Source organism: Panulirus ornatus, chromosome 2 (genome assembly GCF_036320965.1).
Source record: "Panulirus ornatus isolate Po-2019 chromosome 2, ASM3632096v1, whole genome shotgun sequence".
Taxonomy (NCBI): Eukaryota; Metazoa; Arthropoda; class Malacostraca; order Decapoda; family Palinuridae; genus Panulirus; species Panulirus ornatus.
In genome coordinates, this window is record NC_092225.1 from 93533303 (window position 1) to 93560911 (window position 27609).

The window sequence follows — 27609 nt, forward strand, 5'->3', positions numbered from 1 at the left end:
CCTTTAATGATTAGATATATGATTAAACACGATTCCACATAAGTCCAAGTTTTACAGGTCTGCATTGCCAAGTTGTATGTTCTCAACCCCCAACGTGCACGAGGGTTCTACCAACGATATTCCGTTTGGGTGTAGGGAGGGTGAATGACGGATAATGCAGTAATCCTTCACTTTAGTGGCTGTCAAGGTTCACTCCTCTAGCCCAGCGCGGTCTTTTCCTAGCTCGCCAGCACGTGGGCTGCAGGCTTTCACTGTAAAAACTAGTCTCTTCATCTCGCACACTACAACTACCAATACGAAACACACGATTCGTTCTTCGTCACTCTTATTTTTTCTCGTGGTGAGTGCCACGCATTTACCCCTTTTTCTCTCAAAATTCTTTAGTGAGCACAAGTTTGCCTCTCTCTCTCTCTCTCTCTCTCTCTCTCTCTCTCTCTCTCTCTCTCTCTCTCTCTCTCTCTCTCTCTCTCTCTCTTAAATCCGATGAGAAGTAAAAAACTTTATCTTTTGTTCAATATATCTCCCATCTTCTTATCGTTATCGCACAAGATCATTTATGGTGATTTATAGCCTCGTTAGAGACGAGGAGCTCATTTGATCTAACAATGAAACAAATGACTGTCAGACGTCAACAAACGTTTGGTCTATGGCTCTCCCTAGGCTGGTGACTTTATGAACCAGTGTTCTTTGAAGAGGAAAATATATGGGAAGAGGAAAATATATGGATATTAAGTGGATGAATAAGAGAAAAATGATAAGGACATATTAGCTGAATATTTAGTGAAGGGTTAGTTACTCTCCCAGGACGTCAGAACTCGGAAATAATCGTTTTCATATGATCGTTTCTGCTGTGAATGACACCTTTCTCGTAAGTACCCCTGTGTTAGACTAGTTTTGATTTATGTATTATGTTGGAGGAAGGTGATTTCAATGGCTTTTGGATGTACAGGATTTCGTACTCGACTGGTCTTTGTTAAGATGATAACTAAGAGATCTAAACAATGTGTATGGAGGTTAAATTAAGAAACCCTGAGGTTAAATTACGAAAGTGAAAGAAAAGTTTAATGTTGCATTCCGAGCTTATGATTAAAAGTCATTTGAGGAAAATATACTGATTAGGTGTATTGACACCGAATTATAACACTAGCTGATTTAGACGATGGTTGGGAGGGCTATGAAGATGAGGGTAGATGGGTATTATTACCCCACATTTACCGGTAAAAATGATTTTACCGGTAAATGTGGGGTTAAGTTACGTAAAAGCTGTTTCACTGCTTAGAAAACAGAGATCATGGAAACCTGGTCATTTCAAGGTTTAAGGGGACAACCTTAATTGCTTAAGGATATCGGAGAGTTTCCTGTTATAAGTCCTGGCACCACAAATATTACTCATGGACTCGCAAGAAATGCATAATGATAGATTTTTTATTGTAGTGGAAGTGATGTGGACTAGAGTAGCAATATTTGGAGCATTATATGTCTCATGCAATAATTGAATAAATAACATTTAATTGTAAGACTACCAGAAGTTGACAGAACCCTTAAAAACATCCAACTTCATCTAGGGGCCAAAATTTGCATTAGTTTTCACTATATGTTTGTGGAAATGTACCAACAACTGTATTATTCTCCTCTCTACCATTATGGTTTCATGCTACCGGGAAGCACTAAACACATTCAGCGAATACAAGAAAATCAGTGAACAAATCTCTTAGTAACAGAATGTCTATGATGCTGTTATATATATATATATATATATATATATATATATATATATATATATATATATATATATATATATATATATTTTCAGTATAACGAAAATAGAATAACTCTAGGTTGCTAGAACTAAGGTGTGCAGTTTGCTTTCAGAATGCAAATACACAAAACAATAACTAGATTGTTTTTAGAAAATGCAGATTGGCTACAAAGGGATGTAAATGAAGTCTTGAACTGGGCAACCGAGTCAAACATGCTTGTTATTGGAGATAAGTTTCATCTTCGATATGGGGAAAATGGGGAATGCAAAATATCGTAGAATACTGGGCAGACACTTGCATTCATAAACCAGTTGAATAATGTGAAAGACCTCAGAATTATAATGGCTAAAAGCCAGACATTCAGGAAACACAACAAAACAACAGTTGCCTAATGCAGAAGGATGGTAGGATGGATCCTGCAGACCTTCAAGACTAAGGTAAAAAAAAACAGTTATATTTTTCAAGGTAAAGGGTCTTTCACAAATTGAATATTGTATTTTAACATCACCCTATAAGGAGGGTGAAATTGTGAAATTAGAAAGTATTCAGAGATCTTTCAAAACCCATATTAAAGTGGTGAAGGAACTAAATTACTGGAAATGGCTGAAATCTCTTTGGTTGTACACCCTGGAATGAAGACAGGAGAGGTAGATCATCATCTATACCTTGAAAATCCTAGAATGTATGTTGCTCAACTTACACTCAGAAATATCATCCTGTTGGCTTGATAGGCATGGAAGACTCGGTTAAATACTGTCTCTGAAATCCAAAGGTGCCATATGCACAAAAAGTCAGTCCAGCATCATATTGACTAATGATTGCATTTTCAGCTTGGGTAAGAAGACTTATGTAGCACTATATTTCTTTTAGATATGATAGTTGATATTAGGATTGGCACTGCACATAAGAATGATTTGATTATATTAAAGAAATGATTATGATTTTGAATAACTAATTGCTGCATTTTTAGGGCAAAAAGTTTGAGGTTTCAACAGGTATAGTTGCCTTGTAGCAGAGTGGTTATTAATGACGTAAGTTTTATTATCTTGTTGAACAAAAAAGATTACTAAAGCAGGGCAGGGCTTGGAAGGTGGTTGGGAATATGAGCTTAGACAACCAAGTTTCCTTATCTTTCTGAACAGAAAAGATTGATAAAGAATGGCAGGTCTTGGAAGATGAGCATCTGGGGTAGACCATGGAAAGGTCTGTGGGGCCTGGATGTGGAAAGGGAGCTGTGGTTTTGGTGCATTACACATGACAGCTAGAGACTGAGTGTGATGGCCTTTTTTGTGTTTCCCTGGCGTCACCTCACTGGAGGTGGGGGATGCTGTTTCATGTGTGGCGGGGTGGCAACGGAAATGGATGAAGGCAGCAAATATGAATATGTACATGTGTCTATATGTATGTCTGTGTATGTATATGTATGTGTAGGTTGAAATGTATATGTATGTATATGTGCATGTGTGGGCGTTTATGTATATATATATGTTTGTGAGTGGGTTGGGCCCTTTCTTGTCTGTTTTCTTATGCTACCTCACTGATGCAGGAGATGGCAATTAAGTATAATAAAAGAACCAAGCATGAACAGTTATTTATGGCAGATTAAGTTGTGTCAACCTAATTTAGATTGTAGAAATGTGGATTTAACATCTTAACATAATGACACTCAGTAGCCCTTGTTAGGAAGTAGTTTTACAAGGAGAGATTCATTTTGCAGTTTTGTAGATTATGGGTTGAAAGTTTTTAGAACTGACTTTTGGAAAATTGAAGAAAATTATTTTGGCGTTTTGGAATGGAATTTTCACTGCCAATGTCTGTTTACTTTGGCTGGCCTGATCAAGTTATATGTTATATATGTTTGATTAGCTACATAGGAAATAGAAAAATATTGCTAGCACAGTAAAGATTTTGTTGACCTTTCGAAATTTCACTTAGTTGCATATAAATTTTTGCAGGGGTATCAAATATATTGTAAAGATGTCACAGTGTTTACAATTCTGAAGTAACACTTGGATTGCTTTAAAAGATCATTTGCATGCAAGTTTATATGAGACGTATGGTTAGAAATTAACAAGTAACCATGAGTACTACTTTTAAGAAATATAATGTTTTAACTTTCTGTAGTAATTGGACAAAATACCTGGTTTGTAATTTTATTTTCTTGGTTCTTATTTTTTATTCTTATTTTCAGATAAGTAATTATGGATGAAGACACAGGATTAAGATCACATCGCCGAGAACGGAAAGAAAGAAAAGAAAAAGAGAGGAGAGACAGGGAACGCGAGAGGGGAGACAGAGACAGGGACCGTGGAGAAAGAGAAAAAGACAGGGAGCACTACAGAGAACGGGAAAAGGAGAGAAACAGTGAAAGAGACAGAGACCATGACCGAGATAGAGAACGTAATCGAGAAAGGTACAGCTTTAATAGTGTTATGTAATGGAATTTTGATGAGTTGCTCTTTCCATCCCTTCATAACTGACATTCTTTCAGTAATGATTATTGGATGAATTTGAATGAAAAGAAATCAAAATTTTTCATTATAAATGATAAGTTATCCTTTTACTGCAACACTGTCAAAATAGAGTGTTGTCGTAAATGTACAAATATATATACACACACAGACATATACATATATACACATGTACATAATTCATACTGTCTGCCTTTATTTTTTCCCATCACCACCTCGCCACACATGGAATAACAACCCCCTCCCCCCTCATGTGTGCGAGGTAGCGCTAGGAAAAACACCAAAGGCCCCATTCGTTCACACTCAGTCTCTAGCTGTCATGTAATGATGCACCGAAACCACAGCTCCCTTTCCACATCCAGGCCCCACACACTTTGCATGGTTTACTCCAGACGCTTCACATGCCCTGGTTCAATCCATTGACAGCACGTTGACCCCGGTATACCACATCGTTCCAATTCACTCTATTCCTTGCACGCCTTTCACCGTCCTGCATGTTCAGGCCCCGATCACTCAAAATCTTTTTCACTCCATCTTTCCACCTCCAATTTGGTCTCCCACTTCTCCTCGTTCCCTCCACCTCTGACACATATATCCTCTTGGTCAATCTTTCCCCACTCATTCTCTCCATGTGACCAAACCATTTCAAAACACCCTCTTCTGCTCTCTCAACCACACTCTTTTTATTTCCACACATTTCTCTCACCCTTACATTACTTACTCGATCAAACCACCTCACACCACATATTGTCCTTAAACTTCTCATTTCCAGCACATCCACCCTCCTGCGCACAACTCTATCCATAGCCCACGCCTTGCAACCATACAACATTGTTGGAACCACTATTCCTTCAAACATACCCAGTTTTGCTTTCCGAGATAATGTTCTCGACTTCCAAACATTCTTCAAGGCTCCCAGAATTTTCGCCCCCTCCCCCACCCTATGATTCACTTCCGCTTCCATGGTTCCATCCGCTGCCAGATCCACTCCCAGATATCTAAAACACTTCACTTCCTCCAGCTTTTCTCCATTCAAACTTACCTCCCAATTGACTTGACCCTCAACCCTACTGTACCTAATAACCTTGCTCTTATTCACATTTACTCTTAACTTTCTTCTTTCACACACTTTACCAAACTCAGTCACCAGCTTCTGCAGTTTCTTACATGAATCAGCCACCAGCGCTGTATCATCAGTGAACAACAACTGACTCACTTCCCAAGCTCTCTCATCCACAACAGACTGCATATTTGCCCCTCTTTCCAAAACTCTTGCATTCACCTCCCTAACAACCCCATCCATAAACAAATTAAACAACCATGGAGACATCACACACCCCTGCCGCAAACCTACATTCACTGAGAACCAATCACTTTCCTCTTTTCCTACACGTACACATGCCTTACATCCTCGATAAAAACTTTTCACTGCTTCTAACAACTTGCCTCCCACACCATATATTCTTAAAACCTTCCACAGAGCATCTCTATCAACTCTATCATATGCCTTCTCCCGATCCATAAATGCTACATACAAATCCATTTGTTTTTCTAAGTATTTCTCGCATACATTCTTCAAAGCAAACACCTGATCCACACATCCTCTACCACTTCTGAAACCACACTGCTCTTCCCCAATCTGATGCTCTGTACATGCCTTCACCCTCTCAATCAATACCCTCCCATATAATTTACCAGGAATACTCAACAAACTTATACCTCTGTAATTTGAGCACTCACTCTTATCCCCTTTGCCTTTATACAGTGGCACTATGCAAGCATTCCGCCAATCCTCAGGCACCTCACCATGAATCATACATACATTAAATAACCTTACCCACCAGTCAACAATACAGTCACCCCCTTTTTTAATAAATTCCACTGCAATACCATCCAAACCTGCTGCCTTGCCGGCTTTCATCTTCGGTAAAGCTTTTACTACCTCTTCTCTATTTACCAAATCATTTTCCCTAACCCTCTCACTTTGCACACCACCTCGACCAAGACAGCCCACATCTGCCACTCTATCATCAAACACATTCAACAAACCTTCAAAATACTCACTCCATCTCCTTGTCACATCACCACTACTTGTTATCACCTCCCCATTAGCCCCCTTCACTGAAGTTCCCATTTGCTTCCTTGTCTTACGCACTTTATTTACCTCCTTTCAGAACATCTTTTTATTCTCCCTGAAATTTAATGATACTCTCTCACCCCAACTCTCATTTGCCCTTTTTTTCACTTCTAGCACTTTTCTCTTGACCTCCTGCCTCTTTCTTTTATACCTCTCCCACTCATTTGCATTTTTTCCCTGCAAAAATCGTTCAAATGCCTCTCTCTTCTCTTTCACTAATAATCTTACTTCTTCATCCCACCACTCACTACCTTTTCTAATCAATCCACCTCCAACGCTTCTCATGCCACAAGCATCTTTTGCGCAAGCCATCACTGCTTCCCTAAATACATCCCATTCCTCCCCCACTCCCCTTACCTCCTTTGTTCTCACCTTTTTCCATTCTGTACTCAGTCTCTCCCGGTACTTCCTCACACAAGGAATGAGTTTGCCATTTTCTGTTATGTGAATAATGACATGCCATTTGTATGCAAACTGAAAGTGTTTGACACTGCAATGTTGTCATCATTGTTGTACAGCTCTGAGACCTTGTTTACCTTGAATCCTGACTAATTAGTCATTATAACCAATAAGTAAAATACTTGTACTAATTAATGTTTGGTTGAGTCTGAACTACCACCAGTTCAATTCCCTATGTATAAAAAGAAAACCTTATTCTTAAAAGTAAAGTTACGGTCACACAATATGGATAAACCATTTGTTTATGTATATGACCTGTGTAGAAGGCATAACACACGAGGGTATAGAATTACTTAGAAGGCAGTGGATTTTAATATCGCTTCTGACCCTCTAGAATTAATCAAGAACTCAATAAGAAACTTGCATTTTTCAGTAACTAAATATGTTACATATAGATCAGTACTGAACCCCAGACTCTCTGTGCATGATCTTTACTGTAGTAAAGATTATATACTAAGTCATGCCCGTATAGCATTTACAAGATTGCATTTGATGTCTCATAATCTGAAAATAGAAACTGGAAGATGGAGCTGCACTCCAGTGGAATTATGGCTTTGTGTTTGAGATCAAGGTCAGGATTAGACTCACGTTCTTTTAAGAGTGTCCTGTATCTGATGATTGTTGGAGAAATTTTGCACTGTTAGATTTTTCATCAACGGACAGTTTGTTAAGTGAGGGAGCTCAATGTGATATGTTGTGTAGATATGTTTATAAGGACATACTGGGTATAGAAATAATTGTTAATCCTCTTCTTTTCAATGTATTCATTCTTTAATGTGTACAGAAAGTCTATAGTTTTTACTATGAAATCCCTGTATTAAAATCATCATTTGTAGTGCTTTATTCAAATGTGTTTGGGAGGACTCTCTATTTTTTCTTACGTTGTGTAGCATGATAGGGAATTGAACCCTTTAGAACCTCCTTTAGAGTTCATTACCGCAGAAGTATTTTCCAGAGAGTCATTTAGTTGCCATTTGGAGAGTGAGTTTAAATATTTTACAGATTTCTATTTTTACACAATTGCATCTCCTGCCTTAATGAGTAGACTCAAGAACAAACAAACAACTCTTTGCCACACACCTAATCTAGCAGTTCATTTATGATGTACTGAAATCAGAGCCCAACATCCACTCAGGCCCCTTAGACTATTCCATAGTTTACCTTGACTACTTCATATTCCCTGGCTCAGCCCATTGGTGGCACATTTCCTCCATACACCACATCAGTTCAGTTAATTCTATCCAGTGTGCTCTTCTCACTCTCCTTCAGGCTCAGATACCCCAAAGCCTCTTTAATCCTTCCATCTCATTGGTCTACCCTTCCCTTACCTCTTTCCACTTCTGATATGCAGATTCTCCTAGTCAGTCATTTTCACTCATACTCTCCACATGTCCAAACCATTTCAGCACACCTTGGTCAGTACTGTGAGACTGCACACCTCTTAGTGTCATTTCTATCATGTTCAACTCACATCATACTATATGTTGTTCTAATTTCCAACATATCCACTCTTTTTCCAAAAAGACTTATCTATATGACATTGTCAAGACTACAATACCTTTGGACATAACCATCTTTACCTCTACCATCCTTGACTCCCTCACCTAGGCTTCCTTTCAGCTCTATGAATCTGTTTACCAAGTTGTTTAGAAAATGTTTTTGACCCAACTTTTTCAAAGTTATTCAACAATGAAAAAATTATCAGGAGTATATGTGGTCCACTACAGTCATTCATAATATGTAAATGTTTAGTAAATGGTTAACCATATCACACTAAAAAGTGCAGGAGTGAGGCTTGAGTTTCAGGTGAATTGCCATTGCATATGTACTATTGTTTATATTACTTACACAGAACAATTGATTACTGATTATAAATATGTTTTATCGTATATGATAAATCTTTAACTCAGTATAATCAATGTGATTCATTGATAATTTTTTTCATCACTGGAAACAAGGCTGTTGTAAAGTTATCAGTTGTACCAGTCAGACCCTGACAACACTGCCTCAACATGTGCTAGAAACACCTTCTCTTGCTTCATCTTGGTCAGCTTTCAATGCTCAAAAAGTCAGTGACCATGAAATCACTCTCCATGTGATCCAAAAACAGATCATCATCATTATCATCAATGGAATCATCATCTGCTGACTCCTCTTCATCTTGTTAAAAGCCACTCAGTTTCCTTCCGTGAAAACTGATGAGGATGTCCTGTCATAAGCATGGCCAGTGGAAGATTTGTTGTATGAGGAAATTGTGGTACACTGCCACCCCAGCAACCATCAAGGCTCAGCAAGCAGCCTTGAAATATATCCATGAAACTCAATGCTTAAGTTTGTTGAGATGAGTTGCTCACCTAGCATAAATATCTATGTAGAGGAGTTATGGAGTTTATAAACAGACCTCCCCTTCCATGTACTTCTTAGTACTGTCAAGAGTGTAGACTACTGTTCCTCTCAGAGTCTCTTAAACCCCCATGGTTCTGTCTGGTGCCACATCTTTTCCCAGGTATATCAAGCACTGTATTTCCTCCAGGTCCACCCCATTCAAATTTACCAAAGGTATATGTCTCATCCTTGTGTTGTTTCATATTACTACACTTTTGTTCATATTTACTCAGTTTTTTCTTGTGAACTTTCATACCACTCCAGTGTTTTCCACTTTAGCATTGTAGCATCAAGAACAGATGAGGAACAACCTCTTCCACTCGCATTCACTCCTCAGCTGTCATGTTTAATGCACTGAGACCAATGCCTCAGCCAAGTCCCACAGACCTTTTTCTGGTTTCTTCTGGCTTCTTCATATGCCCATGTTTAGCCTTTTGGCAGCACATCACCTATCGTATACAACATTGCTCTTATTCTCTCTCACCACTGCTCACTTCTGATCCTACAGTATGTTCAGGCCCTGGTAACTCAAAGCCTCTTTCACTCCATCAGTCTATCTCCTTGTTCCTTCCACTTCTGACATGTATTCCCCCTTAGTGTCTTCACTTATCCTCCCCATATGTCCATACCATTTCAGCACACTGCTCAGCTCTGCTTGTCATTGTCTATGCTTTACCACATATCTCTTTTACTGTCACTCCTCTCACATCACCTGTTGTCCTCAGACATTCCATTTGCAACACATTCACCGTCTTCTGTTCTTTTGTGTTACACAAATACACAAGTACAGAAATTTAGGGACCACTATACCTTCAAACATACCAGTCTGTGTCCTCACAGACAGTGATTTTTCTTTCCACACACTCCTCAATGCATCCAGGACCTTTGGGTCCTCACCCACCCTTTAATCCACTCCAGCTCTCATATTTCCATCAGATGCCATGTCAACTCCCAGGCCAGGTGTCTACAAGACCCCACTTCTTGGTGCTCTCCATTCAGACTCACACTCAAACCAACTTGTCTTGTCACCCTGCTAAATCTCATAATCCTATTCTTATTTACATTGGCTCTCAACTCATCCTCCCACATACTGTCAAACTCAGATGTTAGATATTGCTGTTTGTCACTTGAGTCTGTGTTGCCAGAGTCATGTCAAAAGCCGATAGCAAGTAACTAGCATTCCCCCCGCTGCCTCACCCCAACATACTGTAGACCTGCCCCTTTTTCCAAAACTCTTGCATTTACTTCTTTCGTTACCCCATCCCTGTAGAGATTTAACAGTCATATTGACATCACACACCCTTGATGGAGACCCACAGTCACTTGAAACCTCTCATCTTCCCCCCTTCCTACTCAGTTGTATGTCTTATCATCTCCATAAAGACTTACTGCATCTGGTTGCTTTTCTCCCACACCAGTATGTTTATAACACCTTCCACAAGGCATTTGTATCAACCCTGTCTTGTGCATTCATTAGATCCACAAGCGCGACAAGTAGTATTTCATACACAAATTTTTCAAAGCAAGTGCCTCATGTACAATCCTGTTGCACTCTTGAGGCCTCCTTGCTTTTCCCAATCTGATGTTCTGTACATGCCAACACCCTTTCAATGGTCACCCTCCCATACAACTTACCAGTTATACTTAACAGACCTGTACCTCTGTAATTTGAACATACACTTTTGTCCCTCTGCCTTTGATGACACTGCATAGGCATTCCACCTGTAGAAACTTAAGTATTTTTTATAATTCTGTGATATGAGGTGAAGTAGGTCAGAATGCAGTTTTCATTGTGGAATATCAAAATTTATATTTTCTGAGATACCATGGCTGACTTCAGGACTTTGCTCTTTCTTTCATTGCAGTGTGCATTCTGTTGAACACAGTTTCAGTCCATTTTACCCGATCCACCTCTTGAAAATTAAGAGGAGAGTTGATAATGATTGATTTGTAGACTTTGAAGGCTAGTAATATGTTTATTTTCCTTTCAGGGAGAAGCCTCGTGATAGAGAGCGTGACCGTGAAAGAGAACGACCTGATAAGAGAAAACGATCACCAGAGCCAAAGATAAAGGATGATAGTTCAAGGATAGAGGAGGTCTGTATAGAATTATTGTAAATCCTTTATATACCACCTTTTTAAGCTTAACAGAGAGCTAAGGGTATTAAAGCTGTGATGTCTTTGTCAGGCATTATTTTGATTTATGAATTTTATTGCAAACTCCAAGAAAGGCTGTGAAGTGGTCCCCAAAAGAAGCACAAGTGACCAGTTATCAGTAAGAATCCATTTGCATACAATGCACAGAGCTTTGTTCTGTATGCCAATCCCATCACTGATTCGTAATAGCACCTCATCCTGAGTGTGCTTTGTATGGCAACAGTCAGTGTTCTTTTCAGATATGGAGTGAGATGGAGTGAGTATTTTGAAGGTTTGTTGAATGTGTTTGATGATAGAGTGGCAGATATAGGGTGTTTTGGTCGAGGTGGTGTGCAAAGTGAGAGGGTTAGGGAAAATGATTTGGTAAACAGAGAAGAGGTAGTGAAAGCTTTGCGGAAGATGAAAGCCGGCAAGGCAGCAGGTTTGGATGGTATTGCAGTGGAATTTATTAAAAAAGGGGGTGACTGTATTGTTGACTGGTTGGTAAGGTTATTTAATGTATGTATGACTCATGGTGAGGTGCCTGAGGATTGGCGGAATGCGTGCATAGTGCCATTGTACAAAGGCAAAGGGGATAAGAGTGAGTGCTCAAATTACAGAGGTATAAGTTTGTTGAGTATTCCTGGTAAATTATATGGGAGGGTATTGATTGAGAGGGTGAAGGCGTGTACAGAGCATCAGATTGGGGAAGAGCAGTGTGGTTTCAGAAGTGGTAGAGGATGTGTGGATCAGGTGTTTGCTTTGAAGAATGTATGTGAGAAATACTTAGAAAAGCAAATGGATTTGTATGTAGCATTTATGGATCTGGAGAAGGCATATGATAGAGTTGATAGAGATGCTCTGTGGAAGGTTTTAAGAATATATGGTGTGGGAGGCAAGTTGTTAGAAGCAGTGAAAAGTTTTTATCGAGGATGTAAGGCATGTGTACGTGTAGGAAGAGAGGAAAGTGATTGGTTCTCAGTGAATGTAGGTTTGCGGCAGGGGTGTGTGATGTCTCCATGCTTGTTTAATTTGTTTATGGATGGGGTTGTTAGGGAGGTAAATGCAAGAGTTTTGGAAAGAGGGGCAAGTATGAAGTCTGTTGGGGATGAGAGAGCTTGGGAAGTGAGTCAGTTGTTGTTCGCTGATGATACAGCGCTGGTGGCTGATTCATGTGAGAAACTGCAGAAGCTGGTGACTGAGTTTGGTAAAGTGTGTGGAAGAAGAAAGTTAAGAGTAAATGTGAATAAGAGCAAGGTTATTAGGTACAGTAGGGTTGAGGGTCAAGTCAATTGGGAGGTGAGTTTGAATGGAGAAAAACTGGAGGAAGTGAAGTGTTTTAGATATCTGGGAGTGGATCTGGCAGCGGATGGAACCATGGAAGCGGAAGTGGATCATAGGGTGGGGGAGGGGGCGAAAATTCTGGGGGCCTTGAAGAATGTGTGGAAGTCGAGAACATTATCTCGGAAAGCAAAAATGGGTATGTTTGAAGGAATAGTGGTTCCAACAATGTTGTATGGTTGCGAGGCGTGGGCTATGGATAGAGTTGTGCGCAGGAGGATGGATGTGCTGGAAATGAGATGTTTGAGGACAATTTGTGGTGTGAGGTGGTTTGATCGAGTGAGTAACGTAAGGGTAAGAGAGATGTGTGGAAATAAAAAGAGCGTGGTTGAGAGAGCAGAAGAGGGTGTTTTGAAGTGGTTTGGGCACATGGAGAGAATGAGTGAGGAAAGATTGACCAAGAGGATATATGTGTCGGAGGTGGAGGGAACGAGGAGAAGAGGGAGACCAAATTGGAGGTGGAAAGATGGAGTGAAGAAGATTTTGTGTGATCGGGGCCTGAACATGCAGGAGGGTGAAAGGAGGGCAAGGAATAGAGTGAATTGGAGCGATGTGGTATACCGGGGTTGACGTGCTGTCAGTGGATTGAATCAAGGCATGTGAAGCGTCTGGGGTAAACCATGGAAAGCTGTGTAGGTATGTATATTTGCGTGTGTGGACGTATGTATATACATGTGTATGGGGGGGGGTTGGGCCATTTCTTTCGTCTGTTTCCTTGCGCTACCTCGCAAACGCGGGAGACAGCGACAAAGTATAATAAATATAATATAAATATATATTCTTTACATTGAATTATAAAACTCACTGTGGCAAGCAGTTGAAAGAAGCAGTTGCTTTTTCTATTTTCATTTTTGATAGAGTGCAGTCTGAATATGGACAGATTTTCCCACATGCCATTCTTGCATAGTCTCAAGCACTGATTTATGTGCTAATAGATCTGCAGTAAATGTGATTCATCAATTTGGTAGATTGGATTACTTGGATAAGGATTCAGCTCTTATGCTGTTTTTAGATGAGTTTAATTTTACTCCATGACAGCATTGACCAAGCCTAGATATGAAGATGCAACAGGGTGTGAGCAGTCTGATTATACTTAGAGTTAAGTACTGATGGACTTTCAGTAATCCCATACTTTATAGCAGCAGTAGTAAGGTTACCGGTATAGGGATCCCCTATGTGTTTACAGAAGAAAATGATTGTCAGATTTCTGGTCTAGTAGATGTGATTGTTTTGATATTAAGCTGCACAACAAGGCCTGGATGCAGCAGCTCTTCTCCAAATCATCTGATGTTATATGGAGGAAATGTGTTTAATAGTACAAGATTGTAGAATTATATTTGCCATGTTAAATACATATTCCAGGAAGGAGGGGGCAACACATGGTTGGTGTCCTTTGTTACATCCACACACATTCAGACACCCCAGCCTGAACCTGTGAGGAGGAAGAGCACTCCTTGCTTGGTTGCTTCTTTAGTTCCTACTTTTACAAATTTGAAATACAAGGAAGGAAGAGTTCCCAGCTCCCTGCCCTCACTCCCTTCTTCAACATGTGGTGAATGTATGGGAACAGAGAAGGGGGCCAAGTGAGGATATTCCCTCAAAGGCTCAGTCCTCTGTTCTTAACGCTACCTTGCTAATGTGGGAAATGGCGAATAGTATGAAAAAAGAAAATTAGTTGCTGGTAACCATCATGTGAAAAAAGTTTCCTAACCAGAAAAAAAATTGAATACCATATTATTTTAGTTGCTTTCCATCAAAATCTAAATTTTCTATAAAATCACAGTTTGCTTCATACCCCTTATGTATACTTAATAAGTTTATGGGGTCAAGATATTGTTTTTGGCACATTAAGTCTTAAAATTAAGCTTTGAAATTACATCTAACATATTTCGTGATGAATTGTCATTTTTCCTGCTCTGTGTTGGCCTTATGAAGTATTATAGAATATTTTTTGTTATCAGAAGCAAAGAAGCCTACGTTGATTAATAATTCCTCTTTGAAACAATGTTTTAGTCGTTAAAATCACATTTGAGAGTTGTTTTGAACTCTTGATATGTCTTTATTTTCATGATGAGTATCATTCTAGTGCCAAATCTTTTTTTTTTGACACTATTAAGTCCTTGTTGATATTATTCTTAGCATTTCACATCTATTTATACGCTCTCTGTTGGCCCAAGGATTAACGTGAACCATTTTAACATTTCCAATTTTTATTGTTTTTCTTCGGAAAATAGATTTGCTTTGAAATCTCAGAATACATCACATTCATCATGCTGAATTTGATTCTCTGGTTGAAATGTTCTTTTGGGGGCGTTTCTACCCCAGTCAAGCTTTGAAGTAATTGCTTATATATTTCATAATAATTTTTGGATGTAAATGTGCTGAGAGAGGCAGCTGGTGGGATGTCTCATCACTATCTTTTGGTGGCAAAGGTGAAGATTTGTAAAAATTTTTTAGAAACAGAAGAGAGAGCATCAAGAAGAAATTGGTGAGAAGAGTAAGCGAGCTTGGAAAGAAGACTTTTGTTAAGAAATACCTGGAGAGATTGAATGTAGACTGGCAAATGGTGAGAGCAAATGAAGTGAGGGGAGTGGATGAGGAATTGGAGGAATTGGATGTATTTAGGGAATTAGTGATGGCATGTGTAAAAGATGCGTGTGGTATGAGAAAGGTGGGAGTTGGGCAGGTTAGAAAGGGTATTGAGTATTGGGATGAAGAAGGAAAGTTGTCAGTGAAAAAGAAAAGAGAGGTGTTTGGACGATACAAGGAGTGCAAATGACAGGGAGATTTATGAAAGACAAAGTGACAGGTGGTCAAGAGGAAGGTGCAAGGGTTAAAAAAGAGGGCTAATGATAGTTGGGGTGAGAAAGTAGCATTAAACTTTAGGGGGAACATAAAGATGTTTTGGAAGGAGGTAAATGATGTGCATAAGACAAGTGAATAAGTGGGAACATTAGTGAAGGGGGAAAGTGATAACGTTTAGTGATGGAGTGAGTATTTTGAAGGTTTGTTGAATGTGTTTGATAAGATTGGCAGATATAGGGCGTCTTGATGAGGATGGTGCGCATAGTGAGAGTTAGGGAGAATGGTTTAGTGAAGGGAGTAGAGGTGGTGAAACCCTTGTGGAAGATGAAGTCCGATTAGGCAGCAGGATTGGATGGTATTGCAGTTGAATTTATTAAGAAGGGGGGTGATGTGTCTCGTTGATTGGTTGGTAAGGATATTCAGTGTATGTGTGGATCATGGTGAAATGCCTAAGGATTGGCAGAATGCATGTATAGTGCCAATGTACTGAGGCAAAGGGGATAAAGATGAGTGTTCAAACTTCAGAGGCATAAGTTTGTTAAGTATTTCTGGAAAATTATATGAGAGGATGAAGGCATTTACAGAGCATTAGCTTGGGGAGGAGCAGTGTGGTTTCAAAAGTGGTAAAGGATGTGTGAATCATGTGTTTGCTCTGAAGAATGTTTGTGCGAAATGATTAGGAAAACAGATGGGTTTGTATGTAGCATTTATGGAGAAAAACATGAATTTGCATGTAGCACTTATGGATCTGGAGAAGGCATATGATAGGGTTGATAGAGATGCTTTGTGGAAAGTCTTAAGAATATATGCTGTGGGAGGTAAGCTGCTAGAAGCAGAGGAGTTTTTATCAAGGATGTAAAGCATGTGTGTATGTAGGAAGAGAAGACAGTGATTGGTCCCCAGTGAAGGTCAGTCTACAACAAGGGTGTGTGATGTCCCCATGGTTGTTTAATTTATGTATGGATGGGGTAGTTAGGATGGTAAATGCTAGAGTTTTGGAGAGAGGAGCAAGTATGCAGTCTGTTGGTGATGAAAGGGCCTGGGAAGTGAGTCAATTGTTGTTCACTGATGATACAGCACTGGTGGCTGATTTGAAAGAGAAAATGTGGAAGTTGGTGACTGAGTTTGGGAAAGCGTGTAAAAGGAGTAAGTTGAGAGTAAACGTGAATATGAGCAGGGTTATTAGGTTCAGTAGGGTTTAGGGACAAGTTAGTTGGGATGTAAGTTTGAATAGAGAGAGATTTGAGGAAGTGAAGTGTTTTAGATATCTGGAAGTGGACTTGGCAGTGAATGGAACCATGGAAGTGGAAGTGAATTGTAGGGTGGGGGAAGGGGTGAAGTTTCTTGGAGCAATGAAGAATGTGTAGAAAGAGATAATGTTATCTTGGAGAGCAACAGTGGGTATGTTGGAAGGAATAGCAGTACTAACAATATTATGTGGTTGTGAGGCATGGGCTATAGATAAGGTTGTACAAAGGAGGGTGGATGTGTTGGAAATGAAATGTTTGAGGACAATGTGTTGTGTGAGATGGTTTGATAGAGTAAATTATGTAAGGGTAAGAGAGATGTATGGAAATAAAAAGAGTGTGGTTGAGAGAGCAGAAAGAGAGTGTGTTGAAATGGTTTGGACATATGGAGAGAATGAGTGGGGAAAGGTTGACAAGGAGGATATATGTGTTAGAAGTGAAGGGAACAAGGTGAACTGGAAGACCAAGTTAGAGATGGAAGGATGGAGTGAAAAAGATTTTGAGCAATTGGAGCCTGAACATACAGGTGGGTGAAAAGTGTGCACAGAATAGAATGAATCAGAACATTGTGGTATACTGGGTCAGCATGCTGTCAATGGACTGAACCAGGGTATGTGAAACATTTGGGGTAAATCATGGAAAAGCCTTTGTGGCCTGGATATGGATAGGGAGCTTTGGTTTCAGTTCATTAAACATGACAACTTAGGTATGGTTGAGTGGATGTGGCCTTTCTATGTTTGTTTCCTGCCGCTGCCTCGGTGACACAGGAAGTGTTGGAAATGGATGATGGTGAACAAATATGCAAATATGAATGTGTACAAGTGTATGTGTATGTATCTGTATGTATATATGTATATGTACATGTATGTGCATGCATATATATATATATATATATATATATATATATATATATATATATATATATATATATATATATATATATATATATTGTGCGCAGGAGGGTGGATGTGCTGGAAATGAGACGTTTGAGGACAATATGTGGTGTGAGGTGGTTTGATCGAGTAAGTAATGTAAGGGTAAGAGAGATGTGTGGAGATAAGAAGAGTGTGGTTGAGAGAGCAGAAGAGGGTGTTTTGAAATGGTTTGGTCACATGGAGAGAATGAGTGAGGAAAGATTGACCAAGAGGATATATGTGTCAGAGGTGGAGGGAACGAGGAGAAGTGGGAGACCAAAATGGAGGTGGAAAGATGGAGTGAAAAAGATTTTGAGTGATTGGGGCCTGAACATGCAGGAGGGTGAAAGGCGTGCAAGGAATAGAGTGAATTAGAACGATGTGGTATACCAGGGTCGATGTGCTGTCAATGGATTGAACCAGGGCATGTGAAGTGTCTGGGGTAAACCATGGAAAGTTGTGTGGGGCCTGGATGTGGAAAGGGAGCTGTGGTTTCGGTGCATTATTACATGACAACTAGAGACTGAGTGTGAACGAATGGGGCCTTTGGTGTCTTTTCCTAGCGCTACCTCGCACATATGATGGGGAAGGGGGTTGTTATTCCATGTGTGGCAAGGTGGCAATGGGAACAAATACAGGCAGACAGTATGAATTATGTACATGTGTATATATGTATATGACTGTGTGTGTATATATATGTGTACATTGAGATGTATAGGTATGTATATTTGCGTGTGTGGACGTGTATGTATATACATGTGTATGTGGGCGGGTTAGGCCATTCTTTCGTCTGTTTCCGTGCGCTACCTCGCTAACGCGGGAGACAGCGACAAAGCAGAAATATATATATATATATATATATATATATATATATATATATATATATATATATATATATATATATATGTATATATATACACGTGAGGAGAAAGCATACTTCTCACGTATTCCCTGCGTGTCATAGAAGGAGAGAGTGGGGGCTGGAAATCCTCCCCTCTCGTTTTTGATTTTCCAAAAGAAGGAACAGAGAAGGGGGCCAGGTGAGGATTTCCCTCAAAGGCTCACTCCTCTGTTCTTAACGCTACCTTGCTAACGCGGGATATGGCGAATAGTATGAAAAAAAATATAGAAAAGCAAATGGATTTGTATGTAGCATTTATGGATCTGGAGAAGGCATATGATAGAGTAGATAGAGATGCTCTGTGGAAGGTATTAAGAATATATGGTGTGGGAGGCAAGTTGTTAGAAGCAGTGAAAAGTTTTTATTGAGGATGTAAGGCATGTGTACGTATAGGAAGAGAGGAAAGTGATTGGTCCTCAGTGAATGTAGGTTTGCGGCAGGGGTGTGTGATGTCTCCATGGTTGTTTAATTTGTTTATGGATAGGGTTGTTAGGGAGGTGAATGCAAGAGTTTTGGAAAGAGGGGCAAGTAGGCAGTCTGTTGTGGATGAAAGAGCTTGGGAAGTGAGTCAGTTGTTGTTCGCTGATGATACAGCGCTGGTGGCTGATTCATGTGAGAAAGTGCAGAAGCTGGTGACTGAGTTTGGTAAAGTGTGTGGAAGAAGAAAGCTGAGAGTAAATGTGAATAAGAGCAAGGTTATTAGGTACTGTAGGGTTGAGGGACAAGTCAACTGGGAAGTAAGTTTGAATGGAGAAAAACCGGAGGAAGTGAAGTGTTTTAGATATCTGGGAATGGATTTGGCAGTGGATGGAACCATGGAAGTGGAAGTGAATCATAGGGTGGGGGAGGGGGCAAAAGTTCTAGGAGCCTTGAAGAATGTGTGGAAGTCGAGAACATTATCTCGGAAAGCAAAAATGGGTATGTTTGAAGGAATAGTGGTTCCAACAATGTTATATGGTTGCGAGGCGTGGGCTATGGATAGAGTTGTGCGGAGGAGGGTGTATGTGCTGGAAATGAGATGTTTGAGGACAATATATGGTGTGAGGTGGTTTGATCGAGTAAGTAATGATAGGGTAAGAGAGATGTGTGGTAATAAAAAGAGTGTGGTTGAGAGAGCAGAAGAGGGTGTTTTGAAATGGTTTGGTCACATGGAGAGAATGAGTGAGGAAAGATTGACCAAGAGGATATATGTGTCAGAGGTGGAGGGAACGAGGAGAAGTGGGAGACCAAATTGGAGGTGGAAAGATGGAGTGAAAAAGATTTTGTGTGATCGGGGCCTGAACCTGCAGGAGGGTGAAAGGCATGCAAGGAATAGAGTGAATTGGATCGATGTGGTATACCGGGGTCGACATGCTGTCAATGGATTGAACCAGGGCATGTGGAGCGTCTGGGGTAAACAATGGAAAGTTCTGTGGGGCCTGGATGTGGAAAGGGGGATGTGGTTTTGGTGCATTATACATGACAGCTGGAGACTGAGTGTGAACGAATATGGCCTTTGTTGTCCTTTCCTAGCACTACCTCGCGCACTAGAAATAGTAAAAGAATATATTTTGTTATCATTCAAGGTAAAGAAACCTTTCATTGAGTTATATTTCAATTTTCAAAGTTTTTCCAGAAAAATACCCTTAACAGTACATGTAGGTAGTAGTTGCTAGGCAGCTGCAGATCAGGGAGTTATATTATGGGTACTGCCTGTCTGGCTGTCAGTAGGGTTAGTGACGACTGCTTTGTGAGCCAGCATTTCAGTGGTAGTCAGGCTGCACTCCTTTGACCCAGGTGGCTGTGTTTTTTTCCTACTTAACCCACTCAGGGACTGCAGTGCATTCTTTCCACATATAACACTTGTTGAACTTGTTGACAGCACATAACTCACACAATTGATTCCCTGTAACTCTAGATTAAATAAAGGAAATATTAGTATACATAAGCAAATACCTTGATTTTCTGCTACTTGGAAATGTTGTAAATAGTAGTCATGCTGACACTGAAGTCCTTCATAAATGCTGACTTAGATGCAGATTGAGTGAGAGAAGAAGGAGCAGAATTGAAGGATGTGGATGAATGCAGTGTTGTGTCACCAGCATATGAGTGCATTTGGTTAAGTTTGGAAGAGAGGAAATTGTTGATAAAAAGAAGGAAAAATTTAGGGGACAGGAGAGAACCTTGAGGGACACTGCTGTTGATGGAGAAAGGGGGAGAGGCTGACCCATCAACAATCATAGAGATAGATTGGCCACAGAGGAAAATGAAGAGGGGAGCATAGAGATAAGACCCTGATGCCAAACCCTGTCAAAGGCTTTGGATATGTCAAGGGCAACTATACAAGACTCCCCAAAATCTTTCAGGGATGATGACCAGTGCATAATGAGATTTTTAGTTTCATTTCCTAGAACAGGGAGGTTCTCCTCCATTTAACTGCTGGTTCTGGGGTAGCAGTGGGTGGATATTTGGATGCTATATTAACAAACACAAATAGAACAGGTTGCTGAAAAATCACATTAGTAGATAACCCTAATTACACAAGTAGCACATATCCACACACAATTATGGTAACTGTAAGACTGGCCTGCTGTTGGGAACATAGCATACTCCACTCAAGACCCAGATTCCTCCACCTGACAACCCTCAATGAAGTATTGGCACAGTGTTTATCACGCTGACCTTCCCTTACCAGCATCAGTGTTTCCAAGGATTTCTAGCTTCGTTTCTTAGGTCAGAGAGGTTCTCTGCTTTTTAACCACTGTTTGTGGTGTAGGAGTGGATGTTTTGAATGCCATATTAACAAACTTAAGCACAGCAGGTAGCAGGAGAATCACATTAGCAGGTTTACCCAATATTAGCAAACTTAAACACAGCAGGTGGCAGGAGAATCACATTAGCAGGTATACCCGTAACAGACTAGTAGGACAGACTGACCTGCAGATGAGAATGTGGTTCACTCCACCCAGGACCCACACATACTCCACCTGCCAACCTTCACTGAAATATTGGCACACTTTTTACTGCACTAACACTCCCTCACCAGCACCAGCATATGGTGAGATTTTTAGTTTTGTTTCTAAGGTCAGAGAGGGTCTCTTCCATGTAAGTACTTGTTTTGGGAAAGATGTTTTCTGAATGTTTGGATGCCTTATTGACAGACATAAACACAATGGTGTGCAGGCAAATCAAATCAGTATGTATACCCAATTCATGCAAGTAGCACAGATCCACACTCAAAAGTGGTAACTGCGAGACTGACCCACTGGTGGGAGCATGGTGCATTCCATCCTGGATCCACGCTTACTTCACTTGTCATCCTTCACTGAAGATTTGGTGCACTTTTTACCATACACCCCCGCAAAGTAGCAAATTTTTACTGCATACAAAGAGGGACTAGTAGAAGTAGGTGAAGAACAAAGAGGGACTAGTAGAAGTAGGTTCACATAATAGTGAAATCACATATAGTGATCCTGCATAAAGCAAGGACCAGGTGTTCATGTTTAAGATATTTGATGAAAGTGAATATAAAGAATACACAGGAATTCAAACAGCAACAGAGCACTTGGTTCTTTTGAGGCTGTTTGTGATAGTAGATGTCAGTAACTTACAGATTAGTGTGGTGAAAGTTAGAAGGTATGCGTTTGATTCAAAGAAAATAACATGTTTAAGATATGTGATGAAAATGAATATAAAGAATACACAGGAATTCAAACAGCAACAGAGCACTTGGTTCTTTTGAGGCTGTTTGTGATAGTAGGTATCAGTAACTTACAGATTGGTGTGGTAAAAGTTAGAAGGTATACATTTGATTCAAAGAGAATAACTCGCAAATTACCAATGAGACTAAGGAGGCACAAATAATGTAAGTTGTGGGAAGCAATATGTTTATAAAGTCTTTTCTCAGTCATATCTGTAGTACTGCTTTCAGCCCCTATAATTGTCATACCATTCCATATGTTCGTGTCGAAGAAAAAATACTTTTCTTCATTCGAGGTAAAATGTTTGCCCTCAAGTTTGTATCCATTACTATGAGTGAAATCAGATGAAGGACATTTCAGGGAGCTTGATGGATCAAAATTATCAAAGCCTTTGATGGTTTTGAGTCCTTTTGTATCAGATCACCTCTTAACCTTTACTTTTCTAAGCTAAATAGACTCAAGTAATTTTATTGGCTCATAGGATTTGCTTAACAGCCTGGGAATCATCGTGTTAGTTCTACACCATACTCTCTCCATTCTGCCTCATTCATTGTCCTCAGATGAAACTTTTGAGGGCTTTCTGTTTTATTTATTGTCATTCCGTTTATAGCTGACAGTATGCCTTCAGCTTTTATGTCAATATGTTGCAGAACATTGTGCTCTCATATCAGTGAAATTGGATTTGTGACATGGGTTGTGTCTTTTTGATCATAAAGATGTAAAAATGTCATACAAGATTTTTGCCATGGCTTTGTTTTCTTGAACCAGGTCTCCATTTTCCTTTAATTAATGAACTTATCTAATGAACAGGGGTAGTGACTGTCTTGCTTTTAACATAACTGTTAAACTTTAGGGTTTCTTTTACTACTTTCAGCAAGATACCCTTCATATTGATTTTTTACATAAAGTTACATAACTTACTCTTTCAGGTTGGTTACTGGTCTCTTTGTTTTTCTTATGAGCTACTATCTAAGACAGCAGGCATTGTTTTATTTCACTGTTCCACAACCTTGGTTTCATTTTAGAAGTAGACCATCTACTTTGCATTGACACATGTTCCCTCTCCTGCTTTGAAGGTTTGCTTCATATTACTCATAATCTCTTGGCCCTTGTAAGCATTTTAGAATGTTTTTCATTAATTTTTTGTGAGCAGAGCTTCTTGATAAGGTATATTTCAGTTTTGAAACAAAAAAATTTTTTGGTTTGAAGTATACCCTACATTTTTTGTCATTTTTCCTAAAAAAAATAAATTTGCTTGAAGCTCTCAGTATACATTATAATTTTCCAGATGAATAACATCCTGTGATGGAATTGATATTTTGTGACCATTAATTCTTGAAATTATCCTTTAAAATGATAGTTCAGTATCTTTCAAAATGTTTTGCTGTCATGTTATGTTCTATCTGTCATCCATGGTAAGTATTGCAGAAACTCTGAAGATATGCAAGGAAAAGAAGTTTTTTATTAACTTACAATCCAGTTTTGAAAGATTTGGATAAAAAATTTACCTGAACTATTTACATTTCTCCAATTTTTGTCATATTTCTTAAAAAATAGATTTGCTTTAAAATCTCAGTAAATGTCTTGATGAATAATATTCTGAGATAAAAATTTGTCCCTTAGCTTATTTTGCTTAGACCTGAAATCTGTCACTTTTAGTTTTGAGTGGGCAATGGGCAGACTGATCCCATATCTTAATGAACTTTAGTAATGTCAGAGACTTCTCACAGTGTATGTTAGTTGAAAATTACTAGTATATGACATCAACAACTGTGGGGTAAGTATATGTGGTTGTTTGGAAAAATTTCCACATGATGTTTTGTTCAGTCTAATTTTGGTCAGAGGACCTGAGTATGTGTCCATGGTTTACCAAGTAGATTCAGAAATTAGCCTGAAGCTCAAACCTAATACATTCAAAATCATCTTCTCCATCCTGTCAACATATGAACTTGTTTTTCCCTGTTGGACCTCTCATATACTTCACCATGGTTTCTTGCACTATTTTTGGAGTGATTCATAACTTAAGAAGATATTGGTGTAGAAACTTTTGATATGTTTATGGTCATTTTTTGTCTTGGTTCTGTTTTTGTATTCCTTTAACATATTATTATTTACAGGAAGAGGAGGAATTAAAAAGGGAAGCAGAAAGGAAGAAAGTGAAGAAAGAGCCTCTTTCCTTAGAAGAGATGGTAGCAAGAAAGAGAGCAGAAGAGGAAGCCCTTAGCCGGCCAAAGTTTTTGACCAAGGAAGAGAGGGAAGCAGAGGCAATCAGGCGACGTCAAGAGCAGGTAAAGCATTTTGAGTGTGGTATCATTTATTTTATTATACTTTGTCACTGTCTCCCGCATTAGCAAGGTAGTGCAAGGAAACAGACGAAATAATGGCCCAACCCACCCACATACACATGTATATACATACACATCCATACACGCACATATACATACCTATACATCTCAACATATATATATATATATATATATATACACACACACAGACATATACATATATACACCTGTACATAATTCATACTGTCTGCCTTTATTTATTCCCATCTCCACCTCGCCACACATGGACTAACAACCCCCTCCCCCCTCCTGTGTGCGAGGTAGCGCTTGGAAAAGACAACAAAGGCCCCATTCGTTCACATTTAGTCTCTAGCTGTCATGTAATAATGCACCGAAACCACAGCTCCCTTTCCACATCCAGGCCCCACAGAACTTTCCATGGTTTACCCCAGACGCTTCACATGCCCTAGTTCAATCCATTGACAGCACGTTGACCCCGGTATACCACATCGTTCCAATTCACTCTATTCCTTGCACACCTTTCACCCTCCTGCATGTTCAGGCCCCGATCTCTCAAAATCTTTTTCACTCCATCCTTCCACCTCCAATTTGGTCTCCCACTTCTCGTTCCCTCCACCTCTGACACATATATTCTCTTGGTCAATCTTTCCTCACTCATTCTCTCCATGTGACCACACCATTTCAAAACACCCTCTTCTGCTCTCTCAACCACACTCTTTTTATTTCCACACATCTCTCTTACCCTTACATTACTTAATAGATCAAACCAACTCACACCACATATTGTCCTCAAACATCTCATTTCCAGCACATGCATCCTCCTGCGCACAAATCGTAATATATATATGTATATTTATTTATTTTATTTATATTTATTTTGCTTTGTCGCTGTCTCCCGCGTTTGCAAGGTAGCGCAAGGAAACAGACGAAAGAAATGGCCCAACCCACCCCCATACACAATGTATATACATACACGCCCACACACGCAAATATACATACCTATACATCTCAATGTACACATATATATACACACACAGACATACATATATACCCATGCACACAATTCACACTGTCTGCTTTTATTCATTCTCATCGCCACCTCGCCACACATGGAATACCATCCCCCTCCCCCCTCATGTGTGCAAGGTAGCACTAGGAAAAGACAACAAAGGCCCCTCTTGTTCACACTCAGTCTCTAGCTGTCATGCAATAATGCCGGAAACCACAGCTCCCTTTCCACATCCAGGCCCCACACAACTTTCCATGGTTTACCCCAGACACTTCACATGACCTGATTTAATCCACTGACAGCACGTCAAAACCCCGGTATACCACATCGATCCAATTCACTCTATTCCTTGCCCTCCTTTCACCCTCCTGCATGTTCAGGCCCCGATCACACAAAATCTTTTTCACTCCATCTTTCCACCTCCAATTTGGTCTCCCACTTCTCCTCTTAACTTTCTTCTTTCACACACTTTACCAAACTCAGTCACCAGCTTCTGCAGTTTCTCACATGAATCAGCCACCAGCACTGTATCATCAGCGAACAACAACTGACTCACTTTCCAAGCTCTCTCATCCCCAAGAGACTTCATACTTGCGTATGTATGTGTATGTGCAACTGGAGGGATGTCTGATCATTATCTTGTGGAGGCTAAGGTGAAGATTAGTATGGGTTTTCAGAAAAGAGGAGTGAATGTTGGGGTGAAGAAGGTGGTGAGAGTAAGTGAGCTTGGGAAGGAGACCTGTGTGGGGAAGTACCAGGAGAGACTGTGTACAGAATGGAAAAAGGTGAGAACAATGGAAGTAAGGGGAGTGGGGGAGGAATGGGATGTATTTAGGGAATCAGTGATGGATTGCGCAAAAGATGCTTGTGGCATGAGAAGAGTGGGAGGTGGGCTGTTTAGAAAGGGTAGTGAGTGGTGGGATGAAGAAGTAAGAGTATTAGTGAAAGAGAAGAGAGAGGCATTTGGACGATTTTTGCAGGGAAAAAATGCAATTGAGTGGGAGAAGTATAAAAGAAAGAGACAGGAGGTCAAGAGAAAGGTGCAAGAGGTGAAAAAAAGGGCAAATGAGAGTTGGGGTGAGAGACTATCAGTAAATTTTAGGGAGAATAAAAAGATGTTCTGGAAGGAGGTAAATAGGGTGCGTAAGACAAGGGAGCAAATGGGAACTTCAGTGAAGGGCGTAAATGGGGAGGTGATAACAAGTAGCGGTGATGTGAGAAGGAGATGGAATGAGTATTTTGAAGGTTTGTTGAATGTGTCTGATGACAGAGTGGCAGATATAGGGTGTTTGGGTCGAGGTGGTGTGCAAAGTGAGAGGGTTAGGGAAAATGATTTGGTAAACAGAGAAGAGGTAGTAAAAGCTTTGCGGAAGATGAAAGCCGGCAAGGCAGCAGGTTTGGATGGTATTGCAGTGGAATTTATTAAGAAAGGGGGTGACTGTATTGTTGACTGGTTGGTAAGGTTATTTAATGTATGTATGACTCATGGTGAGGTGCCTGAGGATTGGCGGAATGCGTGCGTAGTGCCATTGTACAAAGGCAAAGGGGATAAGAGTGAGTGCTCAAATTACAGAGGTATAAGTTTGTTGAGTATTCCTGGTAAATTATATGGGAGGGTATTGATTGAGAGGGTGAAGGCATGTACAGAGCATCAGATTGGGGAAGAGCAGTGCGGTTTCAGAAGTGGTAGAGGATGTGTGGATCAGGTGTTTGCTTTGAAGAATGTATGTGAGAAATACTTAGAAAAGCAAATGGATTTGTATGTAGCATTTATGGATCTGGAGAAGGCATATGATAGAGTTGATAGAGATGCTCTGTGGAAGGTATTAAGAATATATGGTGTGGGAGGCAAGTTGTTAGAAGCAGTGAAAAGTTTTTATCGAGGATGTAAGGCATGTGTACGTGTAGGAAGAGAGGAAAGTGATTGGTTCTCAGTGAATGTAGGTTTGCGGCAGGGGTGTGTGATGTCTCCATGGTTGTTTAATTTGTTTATGGATGGGGTTGTAAGGGAGGTAAATGCAAGAGTCCTGGAAAGAGGGGCAAGTATGAAGTCTGTTG

The 27609-nt window shown here is 39.9% G+C and overlaps 1 protein-coding gene across 1 annotated transcript in view; it reads left to right on the forward strand.

The window, feature by feature from the left end:
- The first annotated feature begins 622 nt into the window (after nucleotides 1-622).
- Nucleotides 623-27609, forward strand: part of LOC139758462 (probable ATP-dependent RNA helicase DDX23) — a 36758-nt gene continuing 9771 nt past the window's right edge. The window contains exons 1-4 of the mRNA XM_071679909.1: nucleotides 623-868; nucleotides 3952-4173; nucleotides 11204-11309; nucleotides 24354-24524. Of these exons, the coding sequence (XP_071536010.1) occupies nucleotides 3962-4173; nucleotides 11204-11309; nucleotides 24354-24524 (489 nt within the window). The 5' untranslated portion in view covers nucleotides 623-868; nucleotides 3952-3961. The remainder of the gene's footprint in view (nucleotides 869-3951; nucleotides 4174-11203; nucleotides 11310-24353; nucleotides 24525-27609) is intronic.